Source organism: Callithrix jacchus, chromosome 14 (assembly GCF_049354715.1).
Source record: "Callithrix jacchus isolate 240 chromosome 14, calJac240_pri, whole genome shotgun sequence".
In the NCBI taxonomy this organism is placed as follows: Eukaryota; Metazoa; Chordata; class Mammalia; order Primates; family Cebidae; genus Callithrix; species Callithrix jacchus.
The window spans coordinates 74,789,033-74,809,618 of record NC_133515.1 but is presented as its reverse complement, the minus strand read 5'-3'; the positions used below and the strand labels follow the sequence as shown (position 1 = coordinate 74,809,618).

Genomic DNA, 20,586 nt, shown 5'->3' with positions numbered 1-20,586 from the left:
AATTGGACTTTGAGACTGAATGCTTGGTGAGTGATAGTGGCATTGCCCTGGACTGAATGCGCTATATTTTAATTCAAGGCTCTTTGCAGATAATTTCAGTCTTTGTTATAACACAGGAGAAACAAAATCATTTCTTAACTCTGTGGTAATTAGAGAAGAATACTAAATGGAGAGTTCAAAAATTCTCTCTGGGGGAATATAGGGTTGTGATTTTCCTGGTTCCTAAGAATTCTCCCAAAATTTGTTATAGAGCCTGATTCATAGTAGATACTCAATAAATACTTGTTGATTAAATGAATGAATGTATTTTTGCCATAAGTGACATGTTCCTGAACCTATGACAGGGAAAGCCTTGATTCTCCTTTGTTTAGGTTTGTTTAATGGAGTCACACTAAAGTCACATAAAGATCAATACAGTATGAATGGCTAACTTACAAACATTTATATTTCAGTCTTAGGAAATATGGTAAGTTAGGAAAACAATTAAGACAATGATTTATACAGAATTGACTAGTTCAGGCAATGAAAACTTCACAGATTACAGTTTAACAAGATTAAACATCACATATAACATACATGTATGACAAACAGTGCTTCTGCTTTTGATGTTAACATACCATCAATTAAACACATGAAAAATATTGCCAGTTCAATTTTGGGTTATGAAATATATAACTTTTTGATAAGACATTTCAAATTACAACATATCTCAGGCAGCATGCAGGAAAAGTCATTTATTGTACATTTGTTAGGACACACCTTGCCACAAGCTTCCAGTTTTTGGTAGTTAGATCAAGAATATAGAAACCATTGCAATGATAGTATGGTTGAAATCAGCAGTTGTGTTTACTGGCTGAGAGCATTTCTGGTAAAAATAAAACTCTGAAATCATTCATTAACAAAATGCACAGTGATCATAAACTCAATTCTTTAAAAATTGTTTTTCACAATTATTTCTCATTTATTGGTGATACAGCAGCTGCAGGAAGTTTGAATTCTGAGAGTTGGTTGTACATAACAGCAGGAATTTATTCTTCTGTGGGCTCACATGATTACAACAGAGATGCTTACCCTTTGAAATCACATATAACAATGGTGCTATGCAAACATCACAAATATTTGGTGTTTCAGAGTCTTAACAAATATTATGTATTTTTTTAATCACAAAGAGACTAGATTAACAGGCAGTGTAAATCACATATATCTTAAGATTTTAAAAATACATTTTATACAATAAGTTTCTACTTTCTTCACTAGCATTTCATTTTGGTGTGTTTTGTCTTCATACTTATAGTCCTAAAGGAAACTATGAATCTCTGGCTCATGCCAAGAAAGTCAGTAAGACTGATATTTCCCCACAGGAATATGGCTGAGTGTACATTGAATCACAGAGTCAACAAAGTAACATCTAATTTATAACAGACTACTTTTAAAATTCAAATAAAATCTATTTTAAAAGACAGCAGTTTGAACAAAACTATAGGAATCAAAAATTTTATTTACAAAACATTTGAGTATATTTTTAAATGGCTAGTTCTTGCTAACTGCACAGCTTAAATATTCTTGGTGCACATAGTCTGTCAACCTTCTGTACAACATTGTTAGACTGCTAAGTTAACTTACATGGAATGGTTAGGTAGGTGGGAAAATTAGATGGCAATTTTCATCCACTCAAAGTGCTTGAAAGGGAATGTTTTGATGCTTTTCATGTTAGACAAGATCTGTTATGTCATTAATGTTGGTGCCTTTTTGAAAGGATTAGCTGAAATTCCCAAAATGTAATTTAGTGCAGTACAAGAATTATAGGAAAGATTGATAAATTTATCATCAAATGTTGGAATTCTAATCTAGCATTATGCAGTTGACCCAAGTCATTGTGCCTCTCATTTACAAGGCTTTTGTTTATTACATTGGCTTAAAAAATATTTTCCTTGGTCCTTAGAAATACAAAATATTCATTTTCAAAAGAGAGAATGTTGGGGTGAGTGTTTCTTACAATCACATTCATAATAAAAGAAGATAATCTACATTTTACAGATCATTAAACAATGGTCTTTGGCAGAAGACTATAAATAACTTCCTCCACTTTTAACCTTTCATTTAGGTCATTTTCCTTTTTAATGATATCAGGTAAATGGTCACACATTCACTAAAAGCAGTTAATAGGAAAACACCACAGATATAAAAATATTTAGTGCATATTCTTTTTGAACTTTAAATTCAAAGTGAATCGATTCATTAATACTAGATAAGATACTTTATGCAAGCATTTCTAACAGTGTTGCTTAAGATCATAATTTCAACAATATGGTCAGCAAAGAGGGTATATGTACCTTTACTCCCCCACAAAATTTTATCACTGAAACACACTGAAAGAATGTGCTGGAATCTTTTTGATTATAATATATTGTGTTTCCCACAAAATGAGTAGTATATGATGCAGATACCATTATATATATGTGTGTACGAGTGTGCGCGTGCACTCAAATGGCAAGTTGTAGGGGTTACATTCATTGGCAGCAAAAAATAGAAACAGAAGAATTCAGTTAAGTATTACTGATATGCCACCACTAAGGAATTTCAAAATGTACTGAAGTTATTTAAAAATAACTGTAGACATGGGAATAAACTTCAGAATCAACTGTGGGAATATTAGGATTTCTTACTTTATTTTTCAAGGTAAGATCTTTTTCTCTGCATTTTAGCCTCCCTTCTACTCTCCCACTGTCTGTCTTTGAAGGTCATTTGTGATGGGTCCTTCAAACTGTGAATACAGGATATGAATAGGCTGTTCTTCTCTTTTTTTTGCCCTGTATAGAAAATTCATGATCACCTCTTAGCGAGAAAGTTTTCTGGCATTATGACATGCCACCCTTTTCTTTATATATAGATTGCCTGTTGTGCCGGCTTGGTATGAGTTCAGTTTACTATCAAAATTATCCACCAAGTTATTACGTGGGAAACACAATTGCCATCAGTAACCATCAAAGGCAAGAGAAGTCCTACATTTGTTTCCTACCTGAATCCTCCCTTCTGGCCTGCCCCTCTGAGAACACCCCAGAGGCACAGACCAGTGTTCTGTGCATATATGTAGTAAGTACAGTATGCTAGTTCCTTCCTTTGCTTTGGTCCAGGAAGCTACCAATGTCTCCTCAGTGTGAGCTTCCTACCATCTATAAAAATTAATAGATGGAACCCAGGAAAGTCCTGTTGTAATAACAGTTGTGCCAACAATTAGTATTATGGCTTATTGGAAGAGTGTTGGATTGCACCACTGGCCTACGAAAATCACCACAAATGACACTGAAAGGCAAAGCTTCTTGTTACCTTCTGATATCAAGACCTTTTTAATGTACCACACATATAAGGGTCTTGACAATATGTAACTTTTTTTCTTAAGCCGAGAGAAAATTTTAATTTAGGTTTGTTTCAAGATTTCAAGACTTGAGCCAATACACAAACCATGGACCATAGACAAAGGCAAGCCCCCACTGTAATTTAGCCTTGGGCTTCAGAGTTTCTATTTAAAAAAAAAGGAGAGAAAAAGAGAAAACAAGAAACCAGTCACTATGGATGGCAAAAGTCGGGAATGAGGTCAAGGCTCCGCATTGTTTGAAATGGTCTGAGTGAAACACTCTCAGTCTGATCCAGCGCCTTCCCCTGCAAAGATGTATTTCCCATCACCAAAGTGGCCAGAAGTGGGTGATTGTTCTAAGAAGTACCTTTTTAGTGAAGCTTTAACTCTGATTAAAAAATAGGTGTGCAAATGAAGATGTACACAATGGTGGCAACACAGGAAGGAGTGACTGATTTTGTTGGAGCTATTTGGTAATCAGGTGTGGGAGAAAGGAATGGGATAATGGGGAAAAGAGCCAATGAGAAAAATGCCATCAGCAACAGACAATGAACACTCAAATGATGAAGCTGTGACCAGTAACAGGAGAGGGTCACAGATTTTTAAGAACATAGAACACAGTATCATACTTAAGTTATTCTAATTCCTGAAAAAGACCAGCCATTCCAAAATATCTGACAAGTTTGGTTTCTCCTAAGGGAGGACTGGAGTGACAGTTACAACATTTTTCTCCAGAATATCATTGTTAAGCTGACACTTCTAGCCCCTTTTGACATACTTTGAATTGCTTTTCTGTATTAAAATGCATGAGTATTTTAAGTATCCACCAATGTGATATTTTCAGGTTAGAATAAAGGAAACACACATGTGTGCGCACACATACACACATATAACCCACAATCTTATGTTCCTTTTCCTAAGCCATTTTTTATAAGCAAAGTCACTTTCTGACTCTCTACTTCTTCAGTTCTGCACCAATTCAAATGAGAGACTCTAGAGAAAGAAGCCTCCAGGGGACTCACACTACTGTCTACATTATCTGTGGTTTTTAAGTTTCTTGAGCCTTGTGAGTCTTTGGAAATGAATTCTAAAACTAAAACTCACTCATAAGCAGCAATTCTTTTCGCTCAGTCAATCACACACAGCACTCTTCAAAAGCAGTAGACTGTGTCATGAAGTATAACTCAGTATTGTTACACAATGGTTTAGCATCAAGGCAAATCAGCCAGAGCTAATCAATTAGAGAAAGATGTCGAAGGTCATTTTCTAGGCCCCAGGGAAGTCAAGTGAAGTAGATCGGCTGTGGGTTTTTAAAAGAACTAGAAAAGCTGATTAGAAATCTCTCTGATTGGAGAGTCTGCCTGAAGCTCAGTGGTGCCAGAAAAAGACATAAGGATTAATGTCTCTTAAAATTATATTTTAAGTTTGAATGGTGAACATATCTGCCCATGTATTTGAATGAATTGTCTCTATAAGGAACCTAGCTTTTAAGCTTTTAAACCTTTTCTTAAAGGAAAGTATAATTAAACATGGGTGACATTGTTTATTCTTGGCCTCCAAGAACACTGTGTCATAGATCAATGATTCTCAAATGCAAGCATGCATCAGAATCATCCTAAGGACTTATTAAAGCCCATATTGCTGTGGTCATTCCAGAATTTTTGATTCATAGATCTGGGCTGGGGTCTCAGTTGGGACTGGATAATTTGTGTGTCTAACAAATTTCCAGTTGTTGATGTTGCTTGTTTGGGGACCAAACTTTAAGGCTCACCAAAGTTGCTAATTTTTAATCATCCTATTTGCACTCTTAGGACAAAGCTTTTCCATGTGGGATGTGAAGGTCAATATTAGATTGTTTTCCTTAGACATTCTAATAATGTAGGTAAGGGACAGACTGTATTTGTGCTAGTTTAATTATAGAGAATCTTCGGGTTCAGAAGTTTGTCAGTATATAGAGCAAACCTGTAAGTAAAACATGATTCAAAGTATGAGTGTCTACAAGTGTATTTGTAGAAAATTCTATGGCCTCTATGTGTAGAACACTATTTTGGTAATAGCGTTAAAATGATCTCTTGTCACTTAGGTGATATTTTTTCTATCACCTCAGGATTATTACCATAACAGCTAAATTCGTTCACAATTGCTTGACTGAACGTAAACAAGGGTTTGCTACTTGGTTTTTTCCCAAATTCTTTTTAAAGTATATCAAACGCAAGGACTTACATAAAAGAGTGAACAGAAGGAAGCAACATCAAGGGGCAATCTGTGAAATTCAGTTGGTGAAACATTAAATTGAACAAGCTTTTGGGACCCGTAATTAGAATCTGCAGTTGGTTCGACTGCTAGGTGAATGTGGGTCAATTCAAGAGGCAGGATTGGTGCAAGAAATTGAGGAAGAAGAGGTGTGTGTGAATGAGCAGCTGCCTATGAGGAAGAAAGTCTAAATCTATTCACAGATTCTCTTTCTTAAACAAGCACCTGCCACTCATTGACAGCTCTGCCAAGATTGCTTAAGGCAGACATCAGTAGAAAATGCTTATGGTGCATATTTGTTTTTAAAAGATGGGAAAACCCACTTTTTCAATTTAGTATTTCCTAATCAAATCTGAAATGGGGGGCAAATTCAATGTGAGGGATTTATTAAAATATGAAAATACAATGCTGACTGCAACAAAATAGCAGCTCTACATAGAAATTCATAATGAGAGAAGGAAAAGGAATTTTATTCGTTAACAGAAGTCTAAGTAATTACTGAAATTATAACAGAAATATTAGCTATTTTAATTTTCTCTCTTGATATGAGTCTCACAAGGTCACTTTATCTGTTGCAATGTCAGTAATTTTTGTTTACCTTTTCCCCTAACAAATTTAGCTTTGTGCCTCAGTGGTAATAACGTTGCAATATATTACCGCTGTGATGCTGAAATAGTTTTGCCATTTCCAATGACATTCTAACTGGGATTCCTTCAAGAGAAAGCTTACATTTATTCCACTAAAACATTCTTTGTTTATACAGGCAGAGTTCACTATGGGTGCTTTTCTTCCCCCCATGGAAATGTCTACATTCTCTTGCTATATTTTGTCTGTGTGCAATTTCATTTTGCTAATGAGGCATTTGAGCTGTGGCTGACCAGTTGATTGCTAACGGTGAGATTTGAGTCTTTTGTGAAATCCTTTTGAGCAGTCATTTTCTCCATGACAAGGGAGGCATTTAAAACAGTTGAATCTGTAGCAGATGATTTTTTCTTTCTCATCTTCCTTTAGAATAATTGTACTTTTAAGTATCTTCCTGCCTGGTCATTGCTCATTCTGTTTGTAATTCACATACTTTAGTAAAAAATGACTGGTTAGTTTCTTTTTCCTGAGAGATGATGCAAAACGAATAAAAAATAAAAGTGGAATTGCTATGAGAATTATATGAACCTAAAGTTTCCATTTAAAATAACAGATTCAGCCTTAAAAAGGGCACTGACTTGAAATCCATTCCAGTCTCATTACATTTTCTACCATACACTTCTTGAAAAGGGAGAAACTTCTCATTCCTCTCAGGGAAGGGAGACTTTTTCCCCAAATTATTTCAAAATAAATGCTTATATTTCTATTGGGCTTCATGTGGTTACTTGAGCTTGACAAGTGCATTGGTGATCAAATATGGGCAGCAGCTTGTTCACAACTTAAAGCACCTTCAACCCATATGCATAAGTGGATGATAACAGGGAAACACTGATCATACAGGGCTTAGCTTTATGTGTTTCGGAAAATCAAGCTAAAGTCCTTTCATTTAATGATGAGGAAAATTAAGTCCAGAGCGATCTGAAGATTCATCACTCTCTGAAACAAATAAAGATTCCTTTTCCAAAGAGAAGAGCCTTTGGTTCTTCTCTCTGGTGACGTTTTGATGTTAAAATGAAGAGAACACTGTGTACTTAGAGATGGGAAGAGAGATCTTCTCTAGTTTGCTGTTAAAAGACGAGAGCTAGAGTTGTAACTCACTGAAATAGAACCACATGCCTCAAAGTCTGAAAGAGGAACAGGAAAATCCATTGATGAATTAGTATTCAGCACCAATGAAAAAAAAATCAGCAATGGTGAGGCAAATGATCTTCGTAGTAAGATTATCCCAAATTGAAATATTGAATAAAAGACCATATATCAAACTTACACAGGTCTTGGCTCATGGTAGTCTCTGGATGTGTATGTTGGGTCTGAATCCATTTATCTTATTAGTGGAAGACAGAATGTGAAATTAAGAAAATTAATATTTCTATATCTATTAGAGGAAAGTTTCCTGATAGGTATCAAAATGGCCCCATTAAGCAGTCTCAAATTGATAAAATGTCTGTAGACCAAAATGGAAGGTTAATTTAATTAGGATGCCATAATTGGACTCCTCCTGACTAAATCAGAGACTAGTGTTAATTTTCTGAAATTACTATTTTTTGAATTCTTTATACCATCTTAGGGTACCTAATATACTTCACACAAAATAAATGCTTGAGGTTTATGAAATTTTATGTCTGGAGAAATATCAAAGGCACTAACTTTTGATTTTAAAATTGTTTCACTCTCTTGACTGTAGTTTGTGAACCTTATAATCCTGGAAGACACACTTGGTAAACTGAACAATTTTTTCCTTTTTTTTTTGGTTTAATTTCTTTTTTATTCTTTTTTCTTAGGTAATTGTCCACTTGATATTTTTCTGGCTTCAGTCACCTTAAGCTGTCTGGTGAATACAATGCTAATATAGAGACAATCACAATGGTGTGTGCTTTTGTACAAAACTTCTGGATCAATCAATGAGGCATCTGCCAGTTTTCTTTTTTCCTCTCGATTACAAGCTCTGGAGTGGTTGTTCTAATCCTCCAAGGAGAATTAGAAAATAAAAGGCAGAGTATAGAGCTATGTCAGTATCCTCCCACAAAATGTGTATGGGGAATATTCTACTGGGAGCCAAGACAGATAAAAACTTACCAGGAAGAGCAAAATATCAAGAGAGTTTTAAAAAAGCTCTGCCCTCCTCTGTAACCCAGCAGCCTCTTGCAAAATCATCCTTACTTTTTCATCGTTTTAAAATGTTATTAAATATCTTATTAGTTGCTTTAAAGGGACTTAGATCCATTCTGATTTTATTTACAAAAGAATCCAGTCTTTAGGTAAAGGTATAATAATACTATCCATGGATCTGATGTTGAGTAGTGGAGGCTTCAGGCTCTGAAGTATGAATTAATTCTAAAGAACAATTAAGCAATTATTATTTTCATTTTACTAATGACATGACTTCTAGAGTTGGAGCATCAGAATATTGTCTTGGAAGGAAAGAATGCAAGTGTAGACACCTCATCACTAGCTCAAATCCACCTCACTGTGCTCCTTTTAGTTTTGTAAAAATTGGTCATGACAACAAGCTTGAAATAATAGGTTCACTCTCAAACAGGCCACAAGCATGTGATAGAACTGCATGAATCTGGAAAGGCTTGTCAAACAAGCCTTGACTGGTTCATAGCTTAAAGGAGTCACTGTTGGTAATATTTACATCAAGTGAAAAAAAAATACTTCTGGTATTGTTCTAAATTCATTAACTGTATTTGACAAGGGTTTGAAGTGAGGTTGTGATATGGCCCCAGTCCTGGGATGGGTCCCACCCACTTTGCCTCCTTCCTGACCCCATCTAGTAATCTGGTGGTGATGTGATTATGACATTAACAGTTATCAGTTTCCCCTGCCCAGCTGCTTATTCGCTTGTCAATACTGTGTGAATGAGGCAGAAAAGGTGGTGGTTGGGCACTGATGTGTTGATGAATCCCATGTCTCATTCTTTGGATAGCTTTGTAAAAATGCAGTCTTTGCTTCAGATTTGACATTTAAGAGCATCTCCCTTTGCTTTGTGTTTAAAGTTTAAATATTCAGTCCAAATTTTAAAGATGATAAACAAATTTAGTGTATTTTAAAGGATGGCAAATTTTTTCCTTTTGACTTTTCTCTGGAAAGGAGAGTTTTTTGTTGTTGTTGGTTTGGTTTCTTACTTTTCTACAGTTGTCTCTGAAGAATGTGTCTAGGGATTAAAAGTTTGAACTACCAGTCTGGGTGAAGTGGCTCATGCCTATAATCCCAGCACTTTGGAAAGCCAACATGGGTAGATCACCTGAGGTCAGACGTTTGAGACCAGTCTGGAAAGAGCTCATAGAAGAAGAGTCACTGATAGAGCCGACTGCTCACAGCTTCTTTGGGTGCTAGACTTATTTAACAACCAGTTACTGGAAAAATTTTCAATACTTTTTGATAAGAAAAGTTCTCATTTAAAAAAATACTAAAACTATTCAGAATTTTTGAGAACAACCTGAGAATATCAAGAATATTTTAAGCCTCATATATACATTTATCATAGCCTTATCTGTCTCAAATAAGATCTGGACTGTCAAATTTCTTATAGGAGTACCGATGGCAATAAAATCCTTGTTCTCCTTAGAGTTTTGGACTGAAATTGCAAAGACAATATTTTCTTCTAAATGTAACAATAGCAGTTGTAGTGAAAAATAACTTTCTATTATAATATGATGTTATCCGTTGCTAAGAGTCAATGCTACAAAAGTTCTGTTGATCAAATAGAAATAAAACAAAGTATTTCCACTGTTTCCAAGGGTAAGTTTCCTAGACAGGCTCCAATATATGATGGAGTCGCTGGTTAAGTAGTTTCCAATAACTTGGCATTGACATTACTGCCCCTTCTGCAATCTCATTCCTTACTCTGACAGGAGTGCTTTGAGAAATCTCAGGTACCAACTGTTGGAAAGGGCCAGTTTGCCTGTTAGCAGGACCTTGGAGGGAAAATGCTAGAGACAAGATGATCAGTGTATATGAAAATTGGAGGTTAGTTCAGCTGAGAACAACTAAGCTAAACTGTGGATGGCAGAGGATGCATGTGGTCAAAGATGTCCCGGTATCTGTGGCAGGGCTGGGTGGGTCTCCTACTCCTCTGCTCCCAGCACACCAAAACACATGTTTAGAAAATGCCGATAAATAGTAGGCATGGGAACCTGTCTGCTCAGTGCTATGTTTGGAGGGATCTCATGTTTTTAATCCCCCAGGGTTTGACCTTGACCAGGATATTTTTTTCAAGAGATTTTTCAACATTCCCCAAAAGGCCGAGGGGCAATTAAAAGTCAGAAATAAACTAATTGGCCCTAAATATTTTTTTTTGTCAGTAATGCCTGCTAAAAAAGAAAGGAAAATAATTTTTTCAAAGAAATGTACTTCTCTTTGTATTGTAAAAGAATTAGTATTATTCTAAGCCCTGTTAAAACACCTTTGACTTTGTATCTTTAGCTAAAAGTGGGGAAATCAGGAGTATGCTTCCTTCCATGCCTCTCCAACTCTTTCAGAAGCTATCACTAACCTGATAGGAGCTTTTAGGACAATCGTAGACATACGAAAATGCAGCTCAAGTTTACAGAGATCACCTATTTTTACATCTGTGTCTCTGTGCCATATACTCTAGCAAGAGATGGGATAGAGGGGATCCAGTGCTGAAACAATATCTGATTCTCATAGAAACAGTTTTCTAACCATCATTATAAATCTTTAAAAAAATTTTTGTACCACTTGCAATGTAAACTTTTGGTAGAAAAAAAGAATATTGAAAACAACACTAGTATTTGCTGTGCATTAAAAAGCCAGTGTTTCAGAAGCTTTCTAACTACTGATAGATCTGTCTGAGCCTTGTGGTTTATTTGGGCTAGACTCCAGCTCAGTATCGTAACTAATGTATCCATTATTTAAATATGAAAAATCTGAAATGTAAAACCAACATGAAAATGGAATCAGCCTTTTATAAATAACATTGCTAAACTGTCAAGTCATAAAATTTACAAACTAAATGACTTAAAAAAAGAAAAGAAATTTATTGAAGGCAATTTTTATGAGATACCTATATAGGTCCATTGTATTCTACTCAATAATTTGGAAACATGTGCCAAAACATACTTTTCTTTGGTTGCCAAAATCAAAAGTTATGTATGCCCAACTTTGATATTCATATAAAACCTGAGAATATAAATTTAAATTGTACTGTTGTTTCTGGAAACTGGGATTTATTTCACTTAAATATAATAACTTTCAAATATCTTAGGACAATTTGTAATAATATCCTAGTTAACACATTTTTGTGCCAATTCTCTTATTTTTAAGTATGTTCTTATCAACAACACAGATAACTCTCACCCAAAATGCCTTATTATTTAATTATATGAGCATGATTTGAATGTACAATCTTTCAAGATTTCTTCCTTGGAGTATTTCTCAAAGTTTAACATTAGGATGAGTACAGGAAGGGAGAGAAAGATATCTGCAGAGAATATTATTTTTCTTGAAACTAGCCATCTGGATCATATCACTTTTATGTTCAATATTTGTACAATTTAGTTCACTCTTTGCTTTTTGGGTGGAATTATTTCAAAAAGTGGTTACATAGTTGGTTATTTAATTGAACAGTTCTTTCCATTTACAAAGCACAGGAATTAGAGTCAGGCATCTGATCTTCACAGTAGAGAGAGGGCCAAAAGTTCTCCTCCAATTATTCATCTCTTGTCTTACTATGTGGCTTCAAGGGGTCTAATAAAAAGTTGTGTAAATTAAAAGCATGTTGGGTGTGTAAGGAAATGTCTCTGAAAAATCTCTGGACGATTCTTCTAGGTGAATAAACAATTTCCAGTATGCAGGGTTGTATAATTCTAGTTAATTTATTCCCCTTTCCCCGAGTAAAGTCTTGGATTTAACTAGGTATATCTGTCTTTACAGTCAACATGGGCTATGTATTAGCTGTCAAAATAGACTAACGTTGAAGTTAGCTAATTTCTTTCTTGGTGTGTTTGACTGTTAACGTGAACTTTTCTACCAGTTGCATATCAGAAAAATACCCACAGAGAAGCACTTGACCCACTTATATTTCTTAGAGGCATGGAAGCTATATATTATGTTTTTCTATGCTGACATACTCCAGCTTTGTAGAAACTCTCATGAGCACTGGGGATGTAAATGTTGGGCTTCATTCTCAATCCACACCTACATATATTGAGAGAATAAAAGGCTATATAGATGGGCACTGAAGCATCATCAATATGATTCAAAAGGTATAAAATCAACAACACTAGTGTGTAACTGTAGCGTATAATCTGTCCCACACATTCATAAAGATACCATACTATGTTCTAGTGAGTTTTCTAGGCGGAATGTAATCATATTTTATTTCTCTTATGATTAATTTATTTCTCTTATGATTAATTAACTTTCAGAAAAACATGCTTTGAGCAATCATTTTTTTAGCATAAGCCTTTTCCCTATTGCTAAGAGGTAATAGTGAGCATCACTAAGGGTAATTAAATGTAATGGAAGTAGCCATTGAAAAACTGCAAAGGCTGAAATTAGGGAAAGGAAAGATGAAGATTGTACATTCCCAATGGGAAACCTCTCTAACTCTTTGAAAAAGGATAGGGAAGCATGATCCTAAAAAATGTGAACTAACGAAGCTGAAATTAGGGAAAGGAAAGATGAAGATTGCACATTTCCAATGGGAAAACTCTCTGACTCTTTGAAAAAGGATCGAGAAGCATGATCCTAAAAAATGTGAACTAACGAAGCTGAAATTAGGGAAAGGAAAGATGAAGATTGCACATTTCCAATGGGAAAACTCTCCGACTCTTTGAAAAAGGATAGGGAAGCATGATCCTAAAAAATGTGAACTAACGAAGCTGAAATTAGGGAAAGGAAAGATGAAGATTGCACATTTCCAATGGGAAAACTCTCCGACTCTTTGAAAAAGGATCGAGAAGCATGATCTTAAAAAATGTGAACTAACGAAGCTGAAATTAGGGAAAGGAAAGATGAAGATGGCACATTTCCAATGGGAAAACTCTCCAACTCTTTGAAAAAGGATAGGGAAGCATGATCCTAAAACATGTGAACTAACGAAGCAGCTATGAATGACTACATTGATAGCAGATAGACCAGACGATTTTGGGCAAGCAAGTCTTCTTGAAAAAATATGGATCATAATTTTAACTACTAAGTCATGTTGCTTTTTGAAGTTACAAATTAATGCTCTTCCCTAAAAATAAATAAATAATAATTTATATAACCACTGATGTAAATGTTTCTTACAAGATTAAATCAGAGAACCTTTGAGAAAACTGAAAATGTGGACAGCCTCTGAGTGCATGTGGACATCTTGACAGGCAGGGAAAAAATCTAAGAAAGTGAAATACTTACCATTTCTCGGGAGCTGGAAACCTGCAGTGCTCTTTCCTTTGGGAGTTCCACCTCTCAGTGGTTGCTCCTTCTATAGATAAGACAGTCTCTGCTTTGAGAGATGATTAATCATGGCCTAATTAGCCTCCCCATATGAAATATCTATTTCAACTGTTTACCATTCCCATGCTGTCCTTGAGGGTGTAATACCATCAGGACTGCCCAACATTTTGAAATGTAGTGCATGATGGGAAGACAATGAGATGGTTAGAAGTGGTAAGTACATAATGGTAGAAAGGAATAGCAGAACTGCATTCTATTAGCAAAACTGTATAGGTAGATCTGAACAAAATCTAAGGAATCTACTTATAAAACATGTTTCTTTTTCTGAAATAGGATTCTGTATCTTCTGCATAATACACTCACCAATTTATTTAGAATTCACATTTAACTTTGCTCAGTTTTACCAACTGCCTTGGCCATGCGAAGCGATTGCTATGGTAAAAGCCGACTGCCAGTTGTAAGTCAGGGTGAGATCCAATATTACATGTTTTCAATCATAAAATGGCCAAATGTTCTTGAAGGTATCAAACTATGCTCAGAACTTGCTCTGGATGCAACTATCAAAATCATAGAAAGTCAGAATCAACAGAGAGACTCCATATCCGAAGCCCAGAAATATTAAAAGTCTTAAAGGGATTGATTTATATTCTTGAGAAGGAAAAGTTTTGCCACAATTAGAGGATGGAGGGCATCATCATCATCTACCGGACAAAATTTCTAATTGCTTCCACAAAGTTATCAGATGTATGTCAGTCTCACTTTATTTTGACAGGTTAGGATCAGGGACCTTTTGCTGTGGAATCATCAATGAATGTGGTGAGCTTTCATTAACAGTGAGGCTATAGGGGAAAGGCATGCATCAGAATCTTCAGGGTTTCTAAAACAGAATATTTTATAACTTAATTTTATATTCAAAAAGCAACAAAAAATTAGTGCTGTTAGGCTATGAACCACAAAAAGCAAAATTTTTAAAAATCCACACTAGTTGAAGGATGAAATTACAAAATTAGAACACATTAAAATGTGCTTATAAGAAATAGAAAATTATTGGGCCACAGAATTTTTCTGAAAGGTTGTTAGATGGTCAAGGAACTCTGGTCATTGAATTACTCTTTTTGCTGTTTAAAGAAATAGATGTTGGCTGCTCGTTTTGTGTTAAACCAATGGCTGGTACTCAGGAGACATATTGATAGTTTGATACTATAAAATATTTAAATAATGCCTTCATTCATACATGAAAGTGTACCACATATGACCATAGAATATAATGAGGAATTCTAAAAAAATTTTTAAGATGATCAGATGAATAAAGTAACATTTACTCACATGTGTGGACAGACTCTATTATAGTAAGAACTAAGTCCACTAATATTAACGTCAATTTCAAATAAGTACACAAATCTTAGAATAGTCAGTATTTTTCCCCACAAATACTGACTCCACTTCTGATGTCACTTCCTTCTGTACTATTTTGACTGTATGACACACAAAGTCAATAACATATATTTAGACAAATTATTAATGCAAGCCAGAAGTTCTACTGCAAATCAAGAGGAATATAATACATGAAACTAAAAGAACAATTTACTTAAGCATCCCTTTAGGAAGGAACTCTACTATCATCGATTTTGGGATTGGCTGATTTGATGCAATACTCTGCATGCTAAAAAGTTGTGTAACTTGTAACTGTTTATGGGCTCATGATCTTGGATGCAGGAGAGGATGTACTTAGAGTTTTACTAAACAATGTAAAAAAATTAGTGAAATGAAGGAATGTCTAACATTTATCTCAGCACTGTCGGACAGACAAATATTCTGACACTGTTCTCTTGGGACATTAAAAAGAGACCATTGCATGATCGAAGGGTTGATGTCCGCAGGACTTTGAATGCTTGGTGTCTGCTTTCTTTCTTTGGATGATGATACCAATTTCACAATAATAACATTTTGGTTTTTATTTCTTCAAAACATGAAAACAAAAAATGAAGTAAATGGCAATGAGAAGACAGAAAACATTCCGTACAGAATATGCTGTATCACTAGTGATGAAATCAGAAACAATTAGAAACTTTATTTGTCTGTGTCAGTAATGTGTACCATTTATAAGGAACAGCACAATTAGTGCACTTTCCCCCCTAAAGCTGTGCACAATACACACAAAATAAAATAATCAAAATAAAATTTTACACAACCATAATAATAACAATCTGGAACAACCAGAATCATAGTTTCCTAGAATATAAAAATTTAAAAAGCAAACAAACCAAATAGCTTTCAAATGGAAATTGACCAATGCCAGAATTTCCTCAAGTTCTCTGTGAAAATTTGCTACAGGATTATTGACATTCCTAATACAGGTAAAAAATGAGTGCAAAAGTCTTTCTAATGTTCAAACAACTTACATTCCTTGAATATATTTACTTGGTGCTTCTAGATTAGCTTTCCATTTAGCAAATTTCAAAAATAAAAAAAGGATGGGAAGGATGGTTTAGAATGACAGATAAAGAATCGTAAAGGTGTGGGCCCCAGAAGAGTATTACTGCCAACAAAGATGTAAGATGGGCTAAATTGGGTCTCAGTGACCTGGATCACCAACATGATTGCCCTTGTCGGTTTCAAATGGAGATATGTACATATCTGCAAGTTGGTCAAGGATAAAGGGGGTGCTTTTCCAAACTTACATTTTATGCTCTCTTAAAGAAAATCTTGGGTATAAATACAATTTAGAAAATTGCTTTCATAACGTTTCAGTGTGTTTATGTTAAAAGAGTTTCATAATTGTTTTTGTTTCTTTCTTGCGAGATAAAAATCTTTCCATATGGCTTTCTTCACTTTTACTCATGAAAATAGTAATCACATTCACTGTAAACCTTCTGAGGGCAGGGATCTAGACTGTTTTGTTCATGGTGTAGTCCCCAGAAAGTATCATACTACCTGGCACAGTGAGTGGGTAACGAGCATTTAATTACTCATTCAGTCACCAAATGTCTATTAAATGATGAAGAATCATGGTTACTGAGTGAAAGAAGAAAAAATGTCTCAACAGCTTTAATTTATTAAGTATTAAGAGGGCTGGGGATGTCTCCAGCCTGGGATTCCTTGTAGACACAGAAGTCTCCGAGAGATGACCAAAGGCATTATATCTTTTTCTCATTAGTGGACTCACTACTTGGGAATATTGGTTTTATCCATGTTCTTTGGTATCTTGAAAGAGAAACAGCGATTCTTTTTAAAGGGTTAAAAGCATCCCAGTCTAATCCTCCTGGGAGGTACTACTCTTATTTAATTGCCTTCTCGTTCATCGTGAGTAAAGGAGACACACTTTTAAAAGCCCATTGGTCACCCTGGCTTCTTTCTTATTCAGGAACTACTAATATAATCAGAGGGAACTAGATGGGACAGTGAAAGACACAGGGCTCAAAATAACTTTTTACGTAAAAAAATAAAATGAACAAACCAGCACTATCCCATCTTGGTTGGACAGTGCAGATGTTAAATAAATACTTTGCAGGGAGGGGTGCTGTGGAAAGGGTGGCTCTGAAAGCCTAGGCACATGCAACATATCCACATCTCTATAAGGCCTTTCTCCTTGGCCTTCCTGAATGAATGAGTGCTTTTTAGAGGCCTCTGATGTGTTCCAAATGGCTAATTTTCCACCAAGACCTTTGAAGTTTGCCTGCTATCCTCTCAATAATTTTAACTTCACCCCACATGACAGTTATTGCTTCTTAGAAATGAATGTGCAGAACCTTGAACAATAAGCCACTTTCTCCTTTTATCCCTAGTAATTAATCAAACTCAATAACAACTCAAAAGTAGCAACTCAGGTGAAAAGAAAACTCACTTATGTCTTCAATGTCCAATCAACGTTGCCGAATGGGAGAACAGTATGTACTCTACTATATACAGATACGCTTGGTTTTATTTGTTTTTCATCCATGCACTGTGTAACAGGTATCACAACAACATTTCCGAACAGGCACATGAAGAAGGAGCAAATGTTCAGTCATGACTGGAACAGGATGGTGCAAGCCATGGATGCTTTTGAAAATAAAACTGACAGACAATCCCAAGCAACACCAACATGGGACTGGGACATGTTTTAATGGAAATGAAGAAGGATGATGTGGTTTCGAATGGGGTTATTGTTCCTGTTTGCATAGGGGATAGCAGGTGGACAGGAGGAACAGGTAGGGGATGGGGCACCTGGGGGCTTAGCTGGGCTGGATGCTAGAAGAAGGGCCTTGCTAATCACAGTCCAGAGCTAAACAGATGAGAAAGAAAGCATTTTGCATGTTCCTGGGAATCTAGGCACATTTTCCTTGTACCTGTTAAACAAGAGTGCCAGGCATCACATCCTTAAATGTCAGACTACATCTAAAAACATCAGATTTCCTGGCTCCATTCCACTCTCATGCTTCTTCTTGGAGGCAGCTTCACCTCTGCTCACATTCTGGAGATAAGCATGAACTTTGGTAATACAATGAAGACATGCTTCTTTCTTCTTCCATGCCCAGATTTTTTCTTAATCCAAAATAATTTTTAAAGTGGTTGGGGGAGGTGAGGGGGAATCTCAGTGATTTAGATTTTGACCAAAAACCCAATTACATTTGGATGGTTTCACTTCCCACAAAGAAAAGCAACAACCCTGACCCTCCCAACAAAACAAAACACAACAAAATAACAAAAACAAAGCCAAACATCAACTACCTCCCCAGCCCCTCTGAAAACAAAATCAAAATTAAGAAAACAAATCAAAGCCTTAAGGATATATGAACCTGGAAAGAGTGCAGCCCTTCTAGACCGAGCTGCAAAGATGGCCCTGCCTCCGTGCCTCGTTCAACATGATGATGCCCCTGGGAATGGGAGGTGATCGTTTTTGACTTCGGCCCTAGTACAGAGAGTTATGCTCTTGAAGCTGGATTCCATCAGCAGGTAAGTGAACATGACAAATGTCAGTTTCCTCTGTTCGTTATACATAATTTTATATATATATATATGTATATATATATAAATTTACTATATCTGATAGTTCCTTTAGAAGCCTTTTATGTGGCAGTAGGCCTCCAGGGAGGAGAAGAAAATGTACAAGAGCCATAGGAGCACAAAGAGGCAGGATGTGAGGAGCTTGGCAGTCCGGGGCCCACCCAGCTCACCTCCGATTTCTGGCCTCCGCCGGTACAGCAGCACCCCCACATTGATGAAAGCAAAAATGGTGAAGAGAGTGACAGAGAAAGCTAGCGTGCCAGGGGACACTTTGAACTGTTCCCCATTGGCTGCGTGGTAGATGGCGGCGATGGACCAGGCCACACCGATTCCCAGGAAGACGTTCACCGCGTTGCTGCCCGTGACGTTACCTATGGAGGCGTCTGCATACTGGTCCTGGGTGGCTGCCACTTTGCTGGCAAATGTGTCTGCAGAGGAAGAAGAGAAAGTCAATGACACTCAACCTTTCAGAGATGTCTTTAGAGTGCTGCAAGCTTCAGCTGTGTGCTCTAGGATCCAACCCTTGATATAAACCCAGTGACCAAGAACTGGCTTTGATGTTCCTTTGAATCAGATTCATGGGATCGAAAGAACAGGATCTAGATATTGGGAGGCAAGTGTTCAGTGCTGGCTGTGTTATGGACTGACAAAGTGATATTGGTCAAGTTCTGTATCCACAGATATTGCAGTTCTTTGTAATATTGAGTTTGCAGGGCAGCATTTTTTTTAGAAAGTAGTCACATCTCACCTACATCAGAATCAAGTGAGGTTCTTTTAAGGAGTGAGTATTGCAAGGTGCTATGTAGCTGTGCTGGTCATAATGACAGCGGCCCAGGAATTGATTTAACTGTATCCTAAAAGATTCTAGGTCACTAAAGTTTGGAAGCAGCTGCTGGAGGGTCTTACTAAAAGATGCTGTATCAGCAGCTCTGGTTTATAGATGAGAAAGTGAAGATGTCAGGGGAAATTTTTCAAGATTCAAGAGCAGGCCAATAGTGGAATTGAAAAGAACTGAACTATAATAGCATAGCTGACCTTTGCTTAGATCTGAACGACTAAGAAAGCAGATTCAGCTGTATTACTGCATTGATTGTGATGGTAATTTTATGAGGCGAGGGAAGGAGGCTTAGAGATGACAAGTAGTGGATGCAACATCACAACTAGGAAAAAACAAGTTAAGGTTACAGCTGCCGCCTCATGTCTTCAAGGCTAATCCTTTCTCACTCTGCTCTTTTACCTTCACTGTGCTGTGGACATCAATGACCATTTTCAAAGCCCTTATTTACTAATAATCCTGAGTGTATCTTTTTCTGATGATACAAAAATCTTGGTCCACTACAGAAGGTTGAACAATAGTGACTTACACTTCTTGATGAGAAGAACACAGGGGATTAGAGCAAATTGGAACCAGGAGACTTCAGATTCTGCCTTCACAGCTGACTACGTACCTCCAGAAGATTACCTAACTTCCCTGGGCCTCAATTTACTAATCTGTTAAATGGGGATAGTGCTGCTCACTTCAGAGTGCTGTTATTAAGCTGAAATATTGCGTGTAAATAAAATGCTTTTCATACTTTTTGGCACAAAGTAGGAGAGGCTCTTTTTGTTGTTTTGGAAACACAACATAAACCAAGCAGGCTAGATGAGTTTAAAAGTTGGAGTGGAATCTGAAATAGCTTACTGTATTAAGAAGCATGTAAGCAGATTTTGCTACATATTAAATTTCTTGTCTATATGATGCCTAGTTACTGACATCAATATCCTGGCTGGGCACAGCGGCTCACACCTATAATCCCAGCACTTTAGGAGGCCAAGGTGGGCAGATCACTTGACGTCAGGAGTTTGAGACCAGCCTGGCCAACATGGTGAAACCTCATCTCTATACTAAAAATACACACACGAAATTAGCCAGGCATGGTGGTGAGCACCTGCAATCTCAGCTT

At 36.4% G+C, this 20,586-nt stretch overlaps 1 protein-coding gene across 18 annotated transcripts in view; it reads right to left on the bottom strand.

Moving 5' to 3' along the window:
* Positions 1–719: 719 nt before the first annotated feature.
* The window catches only part of SLC8A1 (solute carrier family 8 member A1), a 404,614-nt gene continuing 384,747 nt past the window's right edge, over positions 720–20,586 (bottom strand). For all 18 annotated transcript variants that reach the window (XM_008980782.5, XM_008980783.5, XM_035272720.3 and 15 more), the window contains one exon: positions 720–19,071. In XM_008980782.5, the coding sequence (XP_008979030.1) occupies positions 18,695–19,071 (377 nt within the window). In that variant the 3' untranslated portion in view covers positions 720–18,694. The remainder of the gene's footprint in view (positions 19,072–20,586) is intronic.